The sequence below is a fragment of the Nannospalax galili genome, unplaced genomic scaffold (genome assembly GCF_000622305.1).
Source record: "Nannospalax galili isolate Female #2095 unplaced genomic scaffold, S.galili_v1.0 scaffold124, whole genome shotgun sequence".
NCBI classification, from domain to species: Eukaryota; Metazoa; Chordata; class Mammalia; order Rodentia; family Spalacidae; genus Nannospalax; species Nannospalax galili.
The window spans coordinates 410,775-430,067 of NW_008352485.1; the positions used below are offsets into that span (position 1 = coordinate 410,775).

The following is a 19,293-nucleotide window of genomic DNA, read 5'->3' on the forward strand; positions in this document are numbered from 1 at the left end:
AATGTTGGAGGGGAGGGAGTGGGCATGGATTTGATCAGAACACCTTATATGCAGGTATGAAATTCTCAATAAAGTTTTTGTAAAAATTAATAATTTTTTTGCCATTTTCATGTATATGTGCATGATGTGCTTGTGTGCACACATGATGTAAATGTGTGTACACATGTATGTGGAGGCCTGAGGTTGATGTTGGGAATTATCCTCAATCTCTCTTGTATCTTATTTCTTGAGGCAGGGTCTCTCTGTCAAACCCAGAACTCACTGATATGGTTAGTCTCATTAGCCAGCTTACTCTGGGGATCCACAGTCTCTGCCTTCTGAGGCTGGAATTACAGGTGGGCTGCCACACCTACCTGGCATTTATGTGGGTTCTGGGGATACAAACTCTGGTCCTCATGCTTGCACAGGAGTGCTTTAACCATTGAGGCATCTCCCCACCCTGCCTCTAAGGTTCTTAAGGACACCTGTCATTAGCTTCCAGATGTGTGAATATGTGAACCTCTGATAATTCTGTTCTCAACTTGTTCTTTGAGTCCCACCAAAAGATGCAAGGTGTCCCTGGGAAGTACATTGGCTAAGTTGGAGGTTTGGGACATCCCAGGCCTGGAGCTTCCTGTAGGACTAACAGTATCTTTGGGGGAACTGTGTGTGAATCAGAGGTGACAGAAATGGTCAGGATCAAGGATACTGACTTGGGAGAAACACAGTAGGTTTCTTTCTACTGTGTAAAGACAAAGGAGAAAGTAGAGAAAAATCGGGTATAGGGCTGGGCTCAAGCCATTCCACCCACCTAAGAGCTGGTGAGGTTAGACGCTTGTGGTACTGGAGAGAGCCTTAGTCAGTCTATGCATTGTAAAGACATTGGTGACCCATCAGAATGCTCAGGGTAGAGCAGGACATGAAAACTTGGGTGGATACTGCCAGTAAGGAGACAGGGGCAAAGGACAGCATTCAGTGTGGGGTGAGAGTGTGAGGTAGCCTTGCTGGGCACCGCTTTACTGCCAGACAGAAGCAGGACATAGATACAGCCAGATTTGTGTGGAGCAGGTGAAAAATTATGGCTTTTCCTGGACCCTTTGCAGAGAGAGGGCATTGCTGCAAAGTAGTCCAACTAACTTTTGTGCAGCCAATCAACAAGCCCACAGAAGGGTCCTATGGCTTGTGCTAATTTCCTGTTATGTGTTCTCCTGGCAGATCTGCCAAGTAGGGCTGTGGGATCCCCAGGAGGCCCCCTGCTCTTTTGTGTTCTGGACTGTTCTAGTAAGTGCTTGTTGACGAGGAGCATGTCTGCTTCATCTAACAAACCAGAAATGTTAAGGGCCACCCAGGGCTTCAATAAATCACATCCTGAAATCACCCCACCAGAGATTAGAAGACTCAGAGGTGGGAGGAGAAGGTTCTACCAAGTGCCAAGAATAGTGTGGGTCCTGAGTATGAATGCTACCTACAGGCTTTCTGGTGCTGGGGTGTGAAAATAATCTGCCCATGAACTCAGAAGTATGAACTCCAAAGTCATAAGGTAATGGCTCTGAGAGAGCAGGTGTTCTAGTCATACTGTGGTGTTCTGGGCTGGGCCTCTGGGAGGTGATTGGTCATTGGAGCAGAGCCACCATCATGGTATTCTTGTGGCTTTATATAAGAAGAGGGAACGAGGCCAGAGGTCACACACAAGCTCACTTGTCTCACCAGGTGATTGCCCTGTCCACCTTGGGACTTTGCCAGCAGGAAAGCCATTAATAGAGTCAGCCTCTTGACCTTGGATCTTCAGAACTGTGAGTCAAAATAAACTTTTCTTTATAAAATTACCTGCCTCAGGCACTTTGTAATAGCAACTAAAATTGGACTGGCAGACATTACAACTAAGGGACTTTGGAAAGTTTGTTGTTAAACCAATTATCTTTATTTGGTGAAATTTAGAGGTGTTGCTCCAACCTTAATGGGGGTCTTTCTCCCCATTAAGATGGAACACCTGGGATTGGAGAGATAGCTCATTGGTTAAGAGCACTGACTACTCTTGAAGATGACCCAGGTTTGAATTCTAGCACCCACATGGTGGCTAACAACTGTCTGTAACTCCAGTTCCAGGGGATCTGATGCCCCCTTCTGACCTTCACAGGTATTGCATGACACAGGTGCACTTGCATGCATGCAGGCAATACACTCATACACATAAAAATAATAACATAAGAAATTTTTAAAAGGATGGAACACCTCTCTCTTACCCCAGCTGTGACATTCTTGTTCCAAATCAGTCCACATGGCTGACCCAGTTGCAAAGGCATGGAGCCTGTGCTGTGTCCCTGCCTCATGCATGCTGGAGGAGGGAAGCTGGCAGGACTGGCAGCAGAGATGAGCAGTGGTGGCGGCGGGGGCGGGGGAGTGGTTTGCTAATGATGGGGCCATCTAGCTGGAGGGAGTGAGCACCCACCTTGCATGGCCAGAACTTGTGCTCTGTAGTGTCTGTCACTCACTCCAGAAGATTGGCCAGGCAGCTGCTCCTCACTGGAACTTCCAGACCTATGTATCCCTACCTAGGGTTTTGCAACCAGTCAGGTACGAGATGCGGCACTGAAGGACTTACTAGCACTCATTCAGGGAAACCATGGTTGTGGTTGGAGGCCATGGCTTTCTGCAGCCAAGTCCCAGGCAGACCAAGCTTCTGTCGCAGTGGCGAGGGACACAGCTTGCTCTGTCAGCCCTAGATGATGGGTTTTTTATCTTTGACTTCATAAACAGCTCAAAACTGTTATGAAAAAAAAACATTTTATTACACATGTTCAACTTGCTTCCAATGAAATGATCAATTTTTCATACATAATGGCATCTAATGTTTGCCTTCTGTTCCTTTGTTTTCTTTTATAACCAGCACCAACAGGAAAACAAAACAATAATACCAAGGGCACAGTACATAGTGTAAGTTAACTAGTGGGAAATATATACATTCGACTTTGAAATGCAAAAGAAAAGGGCAAACGTAAGATGGTCGTGGGAACTCTTTTCTTGTGTTCTGATCCATCAAGCCATGGTCATTTTGCACCGATGAGAAAGAATAGCACCATAAGATCATGAGACACTGGTGAGCAACACATCTGTGCAACCACAGAGGTATAGGACTCGCGTGACAGTGCAGGGTTTAACACAGAAATGTCACCATTGTGACTGTAGAGCTTCAAGGGCTCTGTCAAATGTACCTAGGCAGGCAGGTGGATTTCAAAGTGACAGTGCCTGCACATGCTAGCAAAGCTCAGATAGCTCATGGATTTGGGGGGAGGCTGAGGTGTTTAGCACTAATAGAGTGAGGGTCCTGTGTGGGAGGTGGCCAGGGGGGCAAATCAGAAGCAGGAGGGGAAGTGCTCACTACAGGCACATGTTCACACCTGCTTGGGTCTTCCTGCAGACCTTCAAGGAAAGAAAGTCATGGCTTTCTTAGTTTGTTATCCTGGCTCTCTCATTGCGTTTAGGCTCCAAAAAGGGTCTCTCGGTGAATTAGTAGAGCGTGTTGGGTTTGGAGAGAATTGACAGCAGCTCTTTCCCCAAGCCCCTGAAATTTGTGGGTTTTGTTGGAAACAGGCTGTGGAGTCTGCTGATGGCTAGACCTGAGCTGGAGGGCACTGTGCTTAGCTTAGCACTGGGGTGAAGGCTAGCAAGTTACACTGCAGTGGGCAACTCCATCCCAACATTCTTACAGAGCACCTGAGGAGGTTTCTTGACACTCCTTTCCAATTCAAGTGGAACCAAATAAATTTCCTGCCATCCCTACCACATCTCTGTGATGGGCTGGTAAACACTGGGAAAAACCCCAAACTAAAACAGAAAGAGCACCAATATATCAAGAAGTCTTTGGAGATGATCCAATGGAAACTGCCCCAAGTGAGTTTTTGTGTGACACCAGGGAGAAGATGGGCCTCTCAAGGTAGTTGAGACATAAGTACCCATAAAACCCACCAAGAAGGGGGCAAAACAAGCCTCTAGGAACAGCCAGAGGCTTATCCTTTGCTGTGCTGGCAGAGAGCTCCATCCCATCACTTCTCTGGGCTTTTGGAGATAGAAAAGTTCTATGGTGAGGGTGAAGGAATTAGGGATGGAGGAGAGGACCTTTTCCACCCAAAGCCTCTTCCTTGCCACTTGAAGGCTGAGATGGTCAGTGATGATGGCTGTGAACGATGAAGGCAGTGTGAGGTCTGAGTTAGGGGAAGGCTTGGAAGTGCAGGATACCAGCCAGGTGCTTTTCCTCCACAGGACTTGGCCTTGTGCTTAGATGCTGCAGATCCCAGGACTGACTGATGTGCATACTCAGATGTCCTCAGACGAAAGGCCAAGGTTAATGGAAAACTACTTGACTGAGATGCAGCATGTACACAAGGTTCAAAGCTTTCCGAAGTGCTGGTTAGAGTAGAAACCCAGGAGTGGGAGCTCACACACCCCTAAGGAAACTGAGGGCACCTTTTTGTCAGGAATCAATCCCATTGCCACCATATGTGCATGACCATGTCACAGCACCTTGAAGATTGACTCTCCTGTTTTCCTATGAGGTACACAGCAGCACTCTGAAAAGTAGATGACTCCCCAAACCCAGCCCTTCCAGAATGTTCTTCCCACACGAGTGGCATTCAGAACTATGTGGCACTGTATTTTCTGCTGGTCTATGCAGATTTAAACTCTCAGGAACAAGACATCTAAGGCAAGGTCCAGAATTTCAAGACTATGTTCTTAGAGATGGACAGAGGCAAAGTCTTGATTCTTGAGTTCTCAGGAAGGTGATGGAATGGAATGTTGGCTCCAGCACCAGCCCTTTCCAGAGACACAATTAGCAGAGGCCAGTTAATGCCTCTCCTTCCACCAGGAGTGTTGCTGGCTTTCAAGAGAAAGCCTTTTTTAACATATGATGTCTCATCTTCAAGATGAGAGGTCCATCAAGCCCTGGGAGCTCAGATGTCAAAAGCAAGCCAGGACAGAAGCACTAACGATGCCTCTCTCAACAATTATCTGCCAGAGGTGTCCCCCTCTGAGGTACATAGTAGCTTGGAAATTAAAATTATTTTGTGACTCGTGTATTTTTTCTTTACCATAGAAAGCCATCCAGTGGCTGCGAGCAATATATTAAGGTCAAGCACTAATGGCAATGTCAAGTCCACTCTCAAACTCTATGCAACTGGATTCTTGAGGCAGCCTTATTCAGGGAGCAGAGGAATGCTTTGGGTGTCCTGGCTGCAAGGCTGGTGTGTATTGGGGTGGGGGTGGGGCTCTCCACTCACTAATTGCCAGGCCTCAGGCTTCCATTGGGAGCATTGAACAAGCACTAGACTGTGTGTCATGAGCTTGGTGGAGAAGGTGGCTGGCGCATCTTGTTTGCGTAGAAGTCCCTACAGGTCTGGCAGCAGCGCTGGTACCACCGCATGTCCTGGCAGAGGTTCTTCTCTCGAATGACCCGGCAGTACACTGTCCACTGGTCCCGTGTGCATTTGTAGGTCAGTGCAGCTAAGGGGAGAGTGGAAAGAGCATGTGAATGCTCAGGGGTTAGGGAAGCCATGGACTCAACACATAAAACATACAGGGGGGACCTATGGTCATGCAGGGATCCTTCACATTCATGCACACATTAGCCTTGCACTGATGATAGACCTCCAGAGCACTAGGGAATGCTACTTTCTTCTACAGCTATATCTTTGTATCTAATCTAGTCTCTTTACTGAGGTGTTCTGGCTGCCTTTTCAGAGCAGGGGGCACAAGCTTCTGAGCATGGTGGAACACACAGGTTTGGGGGGGAGCATACCATTTGTGATGGCATGTATAAAACATGTAGACAAGGAGCAATGGCCATTAAAGGATCCCCCAAAGCATAAGGTTGAAATTAAACAAGTGAACCACATTTCTTTCAGGGTCTTGGTCATATGGGAAGAAAGCCCTAGACACAGGAGGTCTTTAGGCAATACCAAGCAGGCTCATGCTTGGAAACAGATGAGGAGTCACCTCTATAAGCTCAAAGGCTCCCCCTACCTAGATGGAGCTGCTTAGAGAACACCTTATGGGGGTGGAGTTCCTGTGCCAGGGAAAGGAGCTTTGGATAGTGTGACGGTTGATGTTAACTGTCAACTTGACAGGATCTAGGATCACTTAGAAGATAAGCCTTTGGGCATGTCTGTGACGGATTAACTAGACTGGGTTAACTGAGGTGGGAAGACCCACCTGAACATAGGTGGCACCATTCCACGGGGGAGGGACCAGCTGTCTTAAGGTCCCGCCACAATGATTTCCCCATGATAATAGACTATACCCCTGAACTGTGAGCCAAAATAACCCCATAAGTTTCTTTCATCAAGTATTTTGTCAAAACAATGAGAAAGTAAATGTTTCTCCTCTTATCCCACCACTGTCTGGGTCATGGACATAGAAGCAGCCATGTTCTGAGTACTGAGGGCCAAACCACTCACATAAAAACTGCAACCTTTCCACGTCTGTGTGCAGATTGGACACAGCCTAGGGAGGATCCCATGCATATATCATAAGAGCCTTGTGAATCGTTCCTTTCTAGAAAGCAGTCTTCACCCTCTTCATACACGTGAATCCTAACAGGTTTGAAGCCATCCTCCTGTGTGGGCAAAGGCGTGAGCAGAATGCTCCCTGATCATGCTGGTGATGGTCAAGCATCTCTTCCTTGGCAACGAATGAAATTCCACCTCTGAGTATTCTACAGACCTGGTGAGTGTCAGCTCCTTTAGGGTTCAAAGAAGGTGCCTTCTGAACTTACAATAGGGACTTACTGGACAGGGACAACAGTGACACCTAGAAACCAAGGCGAGGGGAGGTACTCACCAAGGCGAGGGGAGGTGATGGTGTTCACATTGATCTTGTCATTGCAGACCTCCTGGTGACACTGTCTGTACGCTGCAGGCTTGGAGAGGGTGGGGCACTCACTGCCATGGCGCCCAGTGACCTTGTGCATGCACTGTACCACACGGGACTGCAGGCCCTTCCCGCAGGTGGATGAGCACTGCCAAAGACAAAGACAGTATGAGCTGGGATGGGGGGTGTCTATGAAATGGCTCTCCCATGAACATCTGCAGGGCAAGGATGTTTGTCACCTGCTGGAAGACTGTTTCAAGAAATATGGATGGACAGACCTTTGCAGACTGCCTGAGAGCATCCTGAATCGGATCTCTGCATGGTGGTGAGCATTCCCAAACTGGTCATGCCCATTCTGGGACTACCTGTAATCCCTTCCATTGGCCCAGGGCCAGGCTTCACTGATGGCTAATAGGGGCTCAGACTTTTGCAGACTGCCTGAGAGTGCCAGCATTGGGCCTCTGTCTGGCAAACTTCACATATCATACTGTGCCTGTTGGCTAATAAGGGCCCATACCCTGAAGAAAGCCTGAGAGTCCTTGACTGATGCCTGACTCAGGCCTCTACAGGGTCCCAGATTATGCTGTGTCCATTCGCCTCCTCTGGGACCATCTACAGTCCCTCCCACTGCTTCAAGGCTCAGGCTTCCCTCCTGGTTAATGGGAACCAGCACTTCCATCTCCCATCTCCTTTCCTTGAACATTGGCACTACCCATCTGAGGCTTCTGAAGTGTTCCTAACTAACCAGGGCTGCTTCACCCTCCTAGAGAGCTCCTGAGTACCTGGAATGGAGCCATCTCGTCCTCCAATCTAAAGTCAAAAGAGAGAACCTGAGGCATAGACCAACCAGCTTTTCATACCCAACCAGAAAGCAACCAAGGCTTTCTTAGCTCCTTTAGGGTTCAAAGAAGGTGACTTCTGAACTTGCAATAGGGACTCACTGGACAGGGACCACAGTGACACCTAGAAACCAAGGCGAGGTGAGGTACTCGCCAAGGTGAGGGGAGGTGATGGTGTTCACAAGGCTTTTTAACATCAATAATACAAACAGAATCAGACTTCAACTCAACAAAGGAAGGCTTGAGATTTATATCAGAATAACAAACAGCAAAAGAAATCCACATGCCAAAATTACAATGAAAAAATAAATTGAAAAACCAAAATAATATGCTCCTACCAAACATCACCAGTCCTATAGAAGAGTTCTAAAATGATAACCCCTAGAGATAACCCAGGATGCAGAATTTTAAAGGACATTCATAAACATAATCAAAGAAGTCAATGAATTTAATGAAAACACAAACAAGTCAAAGAATTAAAAGAAGATAGGGATAAACTTCTGAATGAATTCACAAAAGAGAAATATTGAAGAACAGTCAGGCTGAAATAAAGGAGGTGAAACACCCAATAAGTCAATTTGAAATGACAGGAGAAAACCTCATCAATAGAATAAATGAAATGGAAAACAGAATATCAAGACTGGACAATAAAGTTGAAGGACTAGACTGCTCAAGCAAAGAATATGAGAAAAATTTAAAAGCACAGAAATGGAGTATGCAGGAAATGTGGGACACCATGAAAAGACCAAATTTATGCATCATAGGCATAGAGGAAGGAGAAGAAGCTCAGGTAAATGGTATTGACCAGATCTTAAACAGGACTGTAGAAGAAAATTTCCCAAAATTAAGGAAAGACATCCTCATACAAATGCAAGAAACACATAGAACACCAAATAGACATAATAAAAAAGAAACTCCATGGTATATCATAGTAAAAACACTAAATGTACAGAACAAAGAGAGAGCACTGAAAGCAGCAGAAGTAAAACAAGTTACATACAAAGGAAAGCCCATCAGAATTACAGCTGACTTATCAATGCAAACTATGAAAGCCAGAAGAGCCTAGACCAATATATTCCCAGTTCTAAACGACCATAGATGCCAATCCAGAATACTTTACTAAGCAAAAATGTGCATTAAATGGGAAAGAGAAATCTTCCATCACATGAATACGCTGAAAGAATTTGTGTCCACAAAACCAGCCCATCAGAGAATACTCAAAGAAATATAAGAACTGAAGAAAAGAATGACTATATCCAAGAGGTAACAGAAAGAAACCAAATGAAAGTATAATTGTGGAAACACAAAATTAGACCAAGGATGCAAAAAGAAATTAAAATGATGGCGACAAATACACATCTTTCAATAACAACTTTAATATCAATGGACTGAACTCCCTAGTCAAAAGACACAGGCTAGCTGAATGGATCAAGAAGCAAATTTCATCTTTTTGTTTGCAAGAAACTCATCTGACCTTCAAGGACAGTCACGACCTTAAGGTGAAAGGATGGAAAGGAATGTTCCGAGCAAACAGCACTAAGAAACAAGCAGGGATTACAACTCTAGTTTTAGTTTGAAGTCTGTTTTGTCAGATATTAATTAGAAGAGATAAAGAGGATCACTTCATTCTGATCAAAGGAACGATTGACCAAGAAGGTATTACAATCATGAATATTAACACTAAACTCTGGTGCACCCAATTTCATAAAAACAGTATTACAGGACTTTAAGATGCAGATTAACCCCAACTCAGTAGTAGTAGTAGGGGACTTCAATACTCCACTATCTCCAATAGACAGGTCAACTGGACAAAGAATAAACAGAGGGACATCTGAATTAAATGACACCAAACATCAAATGAACCTAATAGACATCTACCAAATATTCCACCAAGCACCAAAGAATATGCTTTCCATTCAGCACCTCATGGAACATTCTCTAAAACTGACCACATACTGGGGCACAAAAAAACCTCAACAAATACAAAAAAAAATTGAAATAATTCCATGCATTCTATCAGGCCATAACACAATAAAGCATAAAATCAACATTGAAAGAAGACCTAGTAACTACATAAACTCATGGAGATTAAACAACATACTCCTAAATGATGAATGGGTCAAAGACGAAATTAAGAAATAAAAGTATTCCTGGAATTAAATGAAAAGGATAATAGCACAACAAAACCTCTGGGACACTTTCAAAAGCAGTCCTAAGGGAAGCTTATAGCTCTAAATGCCTACATTAAAATATCAAAAAGAGCACAAATAAGAGATTTAATATTGTAACTCAAAGCTCTGGAAAGGCAAGAACAAATGAGACCCAAACCCAACAGATGAGAAGAAATAACAAAAATCAGAGCAGAAGCTAATGAAATAGAAACAAAGAAAACAGTACAAAGAATCAATGAATCTAAGAGCTGGTTCTTTGTAAAGCTAAACAAGATAGACCCTTAGCCCAGTTTACCAAAAGAAAGAGCAAATCCAAATCAACAAAATCAGAGATGAAAGGGAAAACATCACAACAGACACCCAAAAGATCCAGAACATTATAAAGGAATACTTTATTAAATTTGAAACCTAAAAGAAATGAACATCTAAAATTATGGGAACTACCAAAACTAAACCAAGAGGAGATCAACAGCTTAAACAGATCTATAACATATAAGGAAATTAAAACAGTAACACAAAACCTGCCAGCTACAAAAAGCCTAGGACCAGATTGATTTACAGCAGCATTTTACCAGTTATTTAAAGAAAATCTACAGCCAGTATTACTTAAATTATTCAAAAAGATAGAAACAGAAGGAGAACTCCCAAACTCCTTCTATGAAGCCAGCATCACTCTAATACCAAAACCAGGTAAAGACACAACCCCCAACCCCCCAAAAACCTATATATCCATGTCCTTAATGACCATAGATGCAAAAATTCTCAACAAAATACTTGCAAACTGTACAGAGACATACAACAAAAATCTTCCACCATGCTCAAGTAGGCTTCATTCCAGAGATGCAGGGATGGTTCAATATATGCATGCCAATAAACATTATCGATCATATAAATGGACTAAAAGACAAAAACCACATAGCCATCTCAATAGATGTAGAAAAGGCCTTTGACAAAATTTAACTCAAATTTATGTTAAAAATCCTAGAAGGAATTGGACTGGAGGGAACATTCCAAAACATCATTAAAGATATATACAACAAACCCACAGCCAACATCATTCTAAACAGAGAAAAACTGGAAGCATTCCCACTGAAATCAGGAACCAGACCAGGATGTTCACTGTCTCTATTCCTTTTTAACACAGTGCCTGAAACTCCCACTAAGGCAATAAGAGAGGGAAATGAAAGGAGTATAAACTGGAAAAGATCAAATTATACCTATTTGCAGATGATATGTTATACCTAAGATATACCAAAAAATCCACCAGAAAACTCCTAGAAATGATTGACACTTTCAGTAAAGTGGCAGTTTACAAAATTAATCTACAAAATCAGCAGACTTTTTATATAAAAATAACAAGCAATTGGAGAAAGAGTACATGGAAACACTTCTATTCACAATAGCCTCAAAAACATATTTTGGAATAAACCTGACCAAAGATATTAAAGGTCTATACCATGAAAATTTTAAATTTTAAAGAAAGATTGTGGAAGAGACCAGGAGATGGAAGGACCTCTCATGCTCATGGATTGGAAGAATTAATATTGTGAAAATGACCATCCTACCAAAATGACATCCTACCAAAAGCAATATATAGATTCAATGTAACCCCAATCAAAATCCCCATGACATTCTTCACAGAATTAGAAGAAAAAAATCCTAAAATTCATATGGAACCACAAAAGACCCTGGATAGTCAAAGCAATTCTAAGCAGAGAGTAATGCTGGAGGGATTACTATACCAGATCTCAAACTGTACTACAGAGCTATAGCCATTAAAACAGCATGGTACTGGCACAATAACAGACACATAGATCAACAGAACATAATTGAAGACCCAAACCTGAGTACACACAATTTCAGCCACCTGATATTTCACAAAGGTGCCAAGAACACACACTGGAGGAAAGACAGCATCTTCAACAAATGATGCTGGCAAAACTGGATCTCCACCTGTAGAAGAATGAAACTAGACCCTTATCTTTCACCTTACACAAAAGTCAATTCCAAATGGATCAAAGACCTCAATGTGAAACCTGAAACTCTGAAACTGTTAGAAGAAAACATTGGCAATAACCTACAAGATCTAGGTGTAGGAAAGGACTTTCTAAATTGGACACCAGTTGCTCAGGAATTAAGGCAATCAACAGTTGGGACCTCATTAAACTAAAAAGCTTCTGTACAGCAAAACAACCAAGGAAGTAAAGAGAAAAAGAGTGGGAGAAAATTTGGACCAGTGACATATATGACAGAGGCTTATCATCCAGAATATACAAAAAGAAATTTAAAAATCAAGAAAAATGACCCAATTAAAAGATGGGCTATGGATCTGAACAGAGAGTTCTCAAAAGAAGAAATAAAGATGGCTAAGAAACTATTAAAAAGTGTTCAACATCATTAGTAATGAGGGAAATACAAATTACAACAACTTTAAGATTTCATCTTACCCTAGTCAGACTGGCTAAGGTCAAGAGGACAATTAATACCAAATGTTGGAGAGGATATAGAGAATGGGGAATGCTCATTCACTGTGGGTGGGACGGCAAAGTTGTGCGACCCCTACAGAAAGCAATGTAGAGAACTCTTAAAAACCTAAAAATGAACCTACCATATGACCCAGTTATACCGCTCCTTGGCATATACCCAAAGGTACTCATCCTATTGAAGAGACACTTGTACATCCATGTTTGTTGCTGCTCTTTTCACAATAGCTAAGAAATGGAAGCAACCTAAGTGTCCCTCAACTGAAAATGGATAATAAAAATGTGGTACATTTACACAATGGAGTTCTACTCACAGCAAAGACAAACAAAATTATAAACTTTTCAGGTAAATGGATGGAACTAAAAACCATTACACTAAGTGAAACGACATATGTTCTCCCTCATTTGTGGATCCTAGCACCAAATCCTTTCATGTGAGTACATATCCTAATGCAACTATAGGAGCCAGTAAAATGGAAAAGAACCAGGGAGGTAGAGGGAAAGAAGGAACCTAAGAGAGAAGAACAGTAGGAGACCAGTGTTACTAAGGGGAAAATGGGTAAAATGGGAGGGGGAAGGTTATACAAAGAACCATGGGGGTAATGGAGAAGAAGGAACTCAAGAGGGGGGAACCATAGGAGAAAGGTATTATCAAGGGAGAAATGAGGAAAATAGGGGTGGCATGGAGGGAGAGTTGGGGAGAAAGAGGAGAGATAAAATGCCTAGCTTGTGTAAAAAAACCAGAAGGAATCTTATTAGTCTAAAAACCTTCTGAAAAATTACACATATAATATGTCTACATGAGTCCAGGTGTATAACTGAGGGCTATATAACAAGAACCAGTGTCAGGAGAAACCTCCCTTTGAGTTGTTGGCCATGGTAGTCCAAGAGATTCCCAAAATAACATAGGCTATTGCCATGGCCCTTGATTGCCTCCAAGAACTTGAATGTGAGACCCTATTGCTGAAGACAGGACATAGTTCAAACACAGGATTTGGAGCAATGGAGTTGGAACTGACCTGGAAGCCACCTCCCCTGAAGGCTAGCTCTCATAATTTTGGAGAGCACTATGCAGGCTGCTAAGGAAGAACATCAATCAATGGTCCAACCCCAGCTTTAAGGCCTAATGACCACAATGACTGGTACAGCAAACTATATTGGGGCAGTAGTGGCACTTTTATCTTGGGGGTAATCAACAGCTACCTAAAGCCTACTCACTGAGAGGAAACTCATGTGTGGTACTGTAAACAAAGCCAAATACACATGGATGGAGAGGTCATAGACCTTAAAAGAAAACACCAAGGCTGTTACTTTCCTGGACAAATGTAATTTCTTAAGTGCAGAATATGGATCCTTGTATTTACAGACAAGTATCCCAGTCACCACTCATCAAAAAAGCTTCTTTTGCAACAGATGGAGATTATTATAGAGTTCTACAACTGGTCACACACAGAGATTATCTCTGAATTGTTCAACCCTAAGTGACATGTCTACAATGCACATCTACACCTAAGACTCATTGAACATAGTAGAAAAAGGGTTAGACTACTAATGCATCTCTCAACTGTCATCAACGAAGCTCCCTTAGGCAACCAAAGGCATGAACACAAAAGAACACAAATGGTCAAAGTATAGAGAGTAGGGGTCTGCAGAATGTGAGTCCCTTGGACAGGATTCCTGTATTAAACTTCACCAACCCAGGGCTCGGGAACCACTGTGGAGGAGGGGGCAAAATAGCTATAAGAGCTAGGGAGGAGGTGCATGACTACATGGAAATAGAGTCCTACCAGCACCTGGGACCTTGCACATATGAACCCACAGCAATGGTGTCACTGTGCACAAGATCCGTGCAAACTCAAGCAGACAAAAACCCAGCATAGAAGTATGGAAATGGGCAACAGGCCCCAATCTGAGCCAAAGAGCTATTGACAGCTGATTACTACTGGGTGAGGAAGAACTGATCATTTAAAGAAAGGGACTCTAGATAGGCTGACTAGACCTCAGTGGATGAACTTGTACTGAGGGGCATTTGGGAACACTAATTTTACATTATAGACCTTAACACAAATGACAGAATACATGAAATCCTTTGGTGGTGGTGGGAAACCTATGAGAGGGTGTCAGTGGGGAAGGGGGTATAAAGATGATTAAGATGTTCTGCATTAAATCACAAAAATTCAATAAAAAATTTACCAAAAAAAGAAATATATATGGACAACATGTTTGTGCCCCATCAAAATATATGCTGAATCCCTAACCCATAGTGGGTGATATTAAGGCAGAAGCTTTGTGTGGTCAATGGTTCATCTTGATTATCAACTTGATAGTACTTAGAATTCCCATGGAAACAAACCTCTGGGCAATTCTATGAGGCAATTCTATACCTACATTTGGTTAATTGAGGTGGGATGACCTACCCTAAATGCAAGTGGCACCATGCCATGGGCTGAGGTCCCAGAGTGAAGGAGAAGGAGAAGGTGCATTCATTGCTCTCTGCTATGGGTGCACAATGACCAGTCACCTTACTTACGCTCCTGTTACCATGACAGTCAAAATAAAACCAACCTTAAGTTTCTTTTGTCAGGTATTTTGTGACAGCAATGAGAAAAGTAGTCACTAATGCAGAGGTGATTAGGTAAGGCTGTCAAAGTGGGGCATGGAAAAAAGGAAAAAAGTAGGGTGTTCTCACCACCATGAGAGGATACTAGAAGATGGCTCTCTGCTAACCAAGGGAAGAGCCCTTTCCAGACCCAGATTGATAGGCACCTGGATTTTGGAATCCCAGTCTCCAGACTGGCATTCTGTGATAGCAGTCTGAGCTAAGACAGAAAGTGATCACAGAAACATCAACTTGTCCTGGCTGCATTGTATTTCTAAGACCAGAACTGGGTTTTGAAGTTTATGAGACAGTGGGCAAGTGTCTCAGTGTTCCCCGGGACGCAGGGCCTACTCACCTCAGGGGTCTCCCCAGCTCTCCCGCTACCTAAACCTCTGGATCTTTGCCCAGTGCCGGGTGTGGAGAGGAGTCTAGACTGGAGCTGAATTTCCACAGCTTGGAGGGTTGGGGCTCAGAGTAAGTTAAAGAAAGCAAAGTTCAAATTTCCTGACACACCACAGTCATGGACTAAGCTTTCAGGCTCATAGCGGGATTTTTTGAGACTCCAAATCCCCATTTGTTGGCATCTCTAGCACATGAGACTCTGGCAGGGGGTGGCAGAGTCTGCTACATCTTGGTCAAGGTGGTTAAGCAGATGATCTCAGACGCCTGAGGAGCAAACCAGGGAGGCCTCTACCCTTGGGTTCTGTTTTCCCTTCTGTTTGTCTTTATGCTTTTAAACTACAGTTATGAAACACATCACATTTTTTATGTGATGGTGGTTCCATGAGATCCTGATGGAGCTGAAAATTTCCCATCACCTTGTGACATCATAGCTATTACAATGTCATAGCACCTTAATCATGTTGGTGGTGATGCAAGAACACTGAAGCTCTGCAGCCTTTAAAAGCATAGCACATGCAGCTATGAACAAGACAAAATACTTGCTAGTGAGACTATACAGCACCCCTGGCTAGGTATTTACACTGACATTTTTAGCCATTATTTTAGAGTATACGCCTACTCAAAGAGCTGTCAACATCTCATGTTTGTGGCATCTCATGGCTGCATGAGGAGTCCATGTGCAGTGATTGACCTTGGCCATCCTGGTTTGTGCACATGCATGCCATGATGTTCCTCAAGGTTCAGTTCCCCTAATGGTGCTTATCTGAGTCCCTGTCCATGTTACGTGACTTATGACAGTATTTCCCACAGAGAGGCTGCCAGGTAGCTCTGTCTTCTCCCCTAACTCTGCTCACCATGCTCCTTGGCCCTTACTCTCTCTAGGATTTTTGGAACTGTTTCCCCCCACTGAGTTGATCTCCTCCCAAATAACCATAGCCTCGTGCACACCTTCTCCATCTGGTGTCCCTAGAGTTCTCATAGCCCCTGATTTATGGGGTTCTGAGAACACTCTGCAAAATTTTAATATGGCCCAGGCTATGTGCAGCAGCTCAGCTGGAGTTAATAATTGTGCCTGGGGGAGGGAGAAATGGGACTCTGCTTGGAATGCTGCATGTGCTGAGAAAGTCAGGTACTTTCCTAATCTGTGCCTCTCTGAGTCTCCCTGGGGCCCAACCATGGCCTGTGCTGAAAGAAGGGCCTTCCTGGGAGGCCTTGGTGGTAACACTGTACTCAGGTAGGCATCATTGATTCCCTTTTGGAGGAGCTTCTGAGAGCGGGGGAAACCCTTTGCCTTCATGTCTGACAAGCAGGATCATGTTGGTGTTTTCACTTTAAAAAAAGTAAACATTCAAGGATATGTTGCTTTGAGAGATCACCAATCTTCAAATCACAGAAGAGGTAGGAAACTACAAGCAACTCCCCTTTGGGTCCCCAGCATGTTCAAACCGGCCCCGATCCTCTCTCCTCTCTCCCCTCTCTCTATCTCTCCCTCTCCTCTCTTCTCTCTCTCTCTCTCTCTCTCTCTCTCTCTCTCTCTGCTGCTTCTAGGCCTGGCTTCATGCCCAAATCTGTATTCCAGATACATCCACCAGAGTCTGCTTGGAACCTGGGAAATTCATCTGCATTACCAATGTAGATTTCTGGGTTCCATCCTTGACCTCTGGAGTCAGCACAAGGAAAGGTGGACATCTGAGGGGATGCTGAGTGTGGAGGGCTGAGGTCATAGGCAGAGATTCCCACCAACAGAGAGTCCTTGAACATGGGATAGAGCTATATCAAATGTGACTTTTGCCATGAGTGTCTCGGAGGAAGCTAGGATTTGCTGCATGGGATAGCTTGGTATGCTGGATAGCTTTAGTTGTCAACTTGACACACCTGGGAAGAGGGAACCTCAATTGGGGAATTTCTTTCACTGGATTGGCCTGTGGCCATGTCTGTGGAGCATTTTATTGATTGTTGAGTGATGTGGGAGGGTCCAGCCCACTGTGGGTGGGGCCACCCCTGGGCAGGTTTGTCCTGTATTGTATAAGAAAGCAGGGTGAGTAAAGGCCAGAGGACCAAACCAGAAAGCAGCATTCCTCTATGGTCTGTGCTCCAGGTTCCTGCCTTGAGTTCCTACCTTGGCTTTCCTTGATGATGAACTCTAAGCCAAATAAACCCTTTCCTCTCCAAGTTGGTTTTGGTCAGTGTTTTTATTACAAGCAATAGGAAGTAACAAATAGTTGACTATTGCTGTGACAGACCTGACCCAGTTGTTTTGGGGAAGATAGGGGAAGGCTTTGGAGCTTTGGACTGGAAAAGCCATTGAATACTTAGGGCTTAGTGAGTTGCTCTGTACGAACTTGGAAAATAATGTTGAAAGGCTTGTAGACAATAGACACCTGGCTTGTGAACTTTCAAGGAAAGCGAAGACTATCCAGGCTGTTTGTATAATCTTTTGAGTTGAGAATCTGTGTTTTCTGGTTGATTGGGGCTGAAGAATCAGCTGTGATTAAGAAGAGACCAGAACCACTGAAGTAAAACCTTTGCTTTACCAGGACAAGTGATGTTGGTCAGCTAGGGCTGGAAAATCGGCTCTAACAAGAGGCCAGCATCATTGAGGTGAAATCTTCTGGTATTTCCTCAAGGTCAGCACACAGAAGCTGTGGTTCAGAAGGTGCTCCATTTGCCATCTCAAGCTGGAAGCAAGACTTGATAATGTGTATGAGTCTCCTACATGGTTCTGGTATTGAAGGTATCAGGGAGTCATGGAGAGAATCTGCGGCTTTGCACCCTAAGACACCAGAAGAGCCCATTGGGGAAGGTGAAGCCTGTTTCAGTAGCAACTCCAGCATAATAGAGATGCCAGGACCATGGGACAACCACCAAGTGCAGTGGCAGGGGTGGAATGGAGGAGGCCTGAGTCTAGGAGAAAAGCTGTGTGTGCTGTGGATAGAAGAGAGCAAGAGAAGTGCAGCTGCTCAAGCCTTTTGGAGCCCAGAAGATGGTGAGTGAATCCCAGATGCCCAGCCTGGAGCTACTTTGCTGGACTTTGGTTTTGTGTAAGTGTGCCTGATTCTTACCTTTTGAAATAAGACAGTACTTGCTTTGGACTTTATAGGAGCCCATATTTAAGAGACTTTTAAGGGAGACTTTTAACTTTTAAAGTGTTTGAACTTTTTTAAGGACTGTGGGACTTTTAAGGTTGTACTATTTGATATAATATGAACATCAAATCTTGGGGATAAGAAATGGAAAGGTTATGGTTTAATGGTAATGTTTGTGTCAAGTTGACAAGGGGTCAATTGTGCTAGACAGCTTTAGTTGTCAACTTGACACACCTGGGTTGAGGGAGCCTCAATAGGGGAATTTCCTCCACTGGACTCGCCTGTGGCCATGCCTATCCAGCATTTTCTTGATGAGTGATGTGGAAAGGCCCAACCAACTGGGGGCAGCACTACCCCTGAACTGGTTGTCCTGTATTGTATAAGAAAGCAGGCTGGCTCTGTTTCCCTGGGCCTGCACGACTGGAAGGCCTCTCTCCGGGGCAAGTTGATCGATTGTGCCCTCCGTACCTTGACTTCCCCAGCCTCACTCACCCTCCCATCTCCCCCACCCTTCTCTCCTCATAGACTGGGACCTGTCACATTCCTTGTCTTGGTGCCCCAGACACCAGGGAAACCACCACTGCTTCCTGATCCTTTGCATGCAGACCAACCCAGTTCCTCAATGCAGTCCCCAGGAGCCCTTGGGGCCTCTTCCTACCCCCATCTCCCTTAGCATCTCCGGGTGGCACAGCCACCAGCTGCCCTAGACCAGCATTGTTCCTGGGCCCTGCAGCCAGGCCAGTCCAACCTCCAAAATTCCTGAGGCCAAAATCTTTCCTGGAGGAATCCAGACCTTAGAAGAAAGCCTGAGAGCATTGGATCCTCATCTGACTTTGGCCTCTGTGGGAACTCCTGAAGACAAAAGCAATC

At 44.1% G+C, this 19,293-nt stretch overlaps 1 protein-coding gene across 2 annotated transcripts in view; it reads right to left on the reverse strand.

Moving 5' to 3' along the window:
- Positions 1 to 2,778: 2,778 nt before the first annotated feature.
- Positions 2,779 to 19,293, reverse strand: part of Adamts17 (ADAM metallopeptidase with thrombospondin type 1 motif 17) — a 396,140-nt gene continuing 379,625 nt past the window's right edge. For both annotated transcript variants that reach the window (XM_008849526.2, XM_029554310.1), the window contains 2 exons: positions 6,814 to 6,991; positions 2,779 to 5,478 (listed from right to left, as the gene is read on the reverse strand). In XM_008849526.2, coding sequence (XP_008847748.1) covers positions 5,312 to 5,478; positions 6,814 to 6,991 — 345 coding nt within the window. In that variant the 3' untranslated portion in view covers positions 2,779 to 5,311. The remainder of the gene's footprint in view (positions 5,479 to 6,813; positions 6,992 to 19,293) is intronic.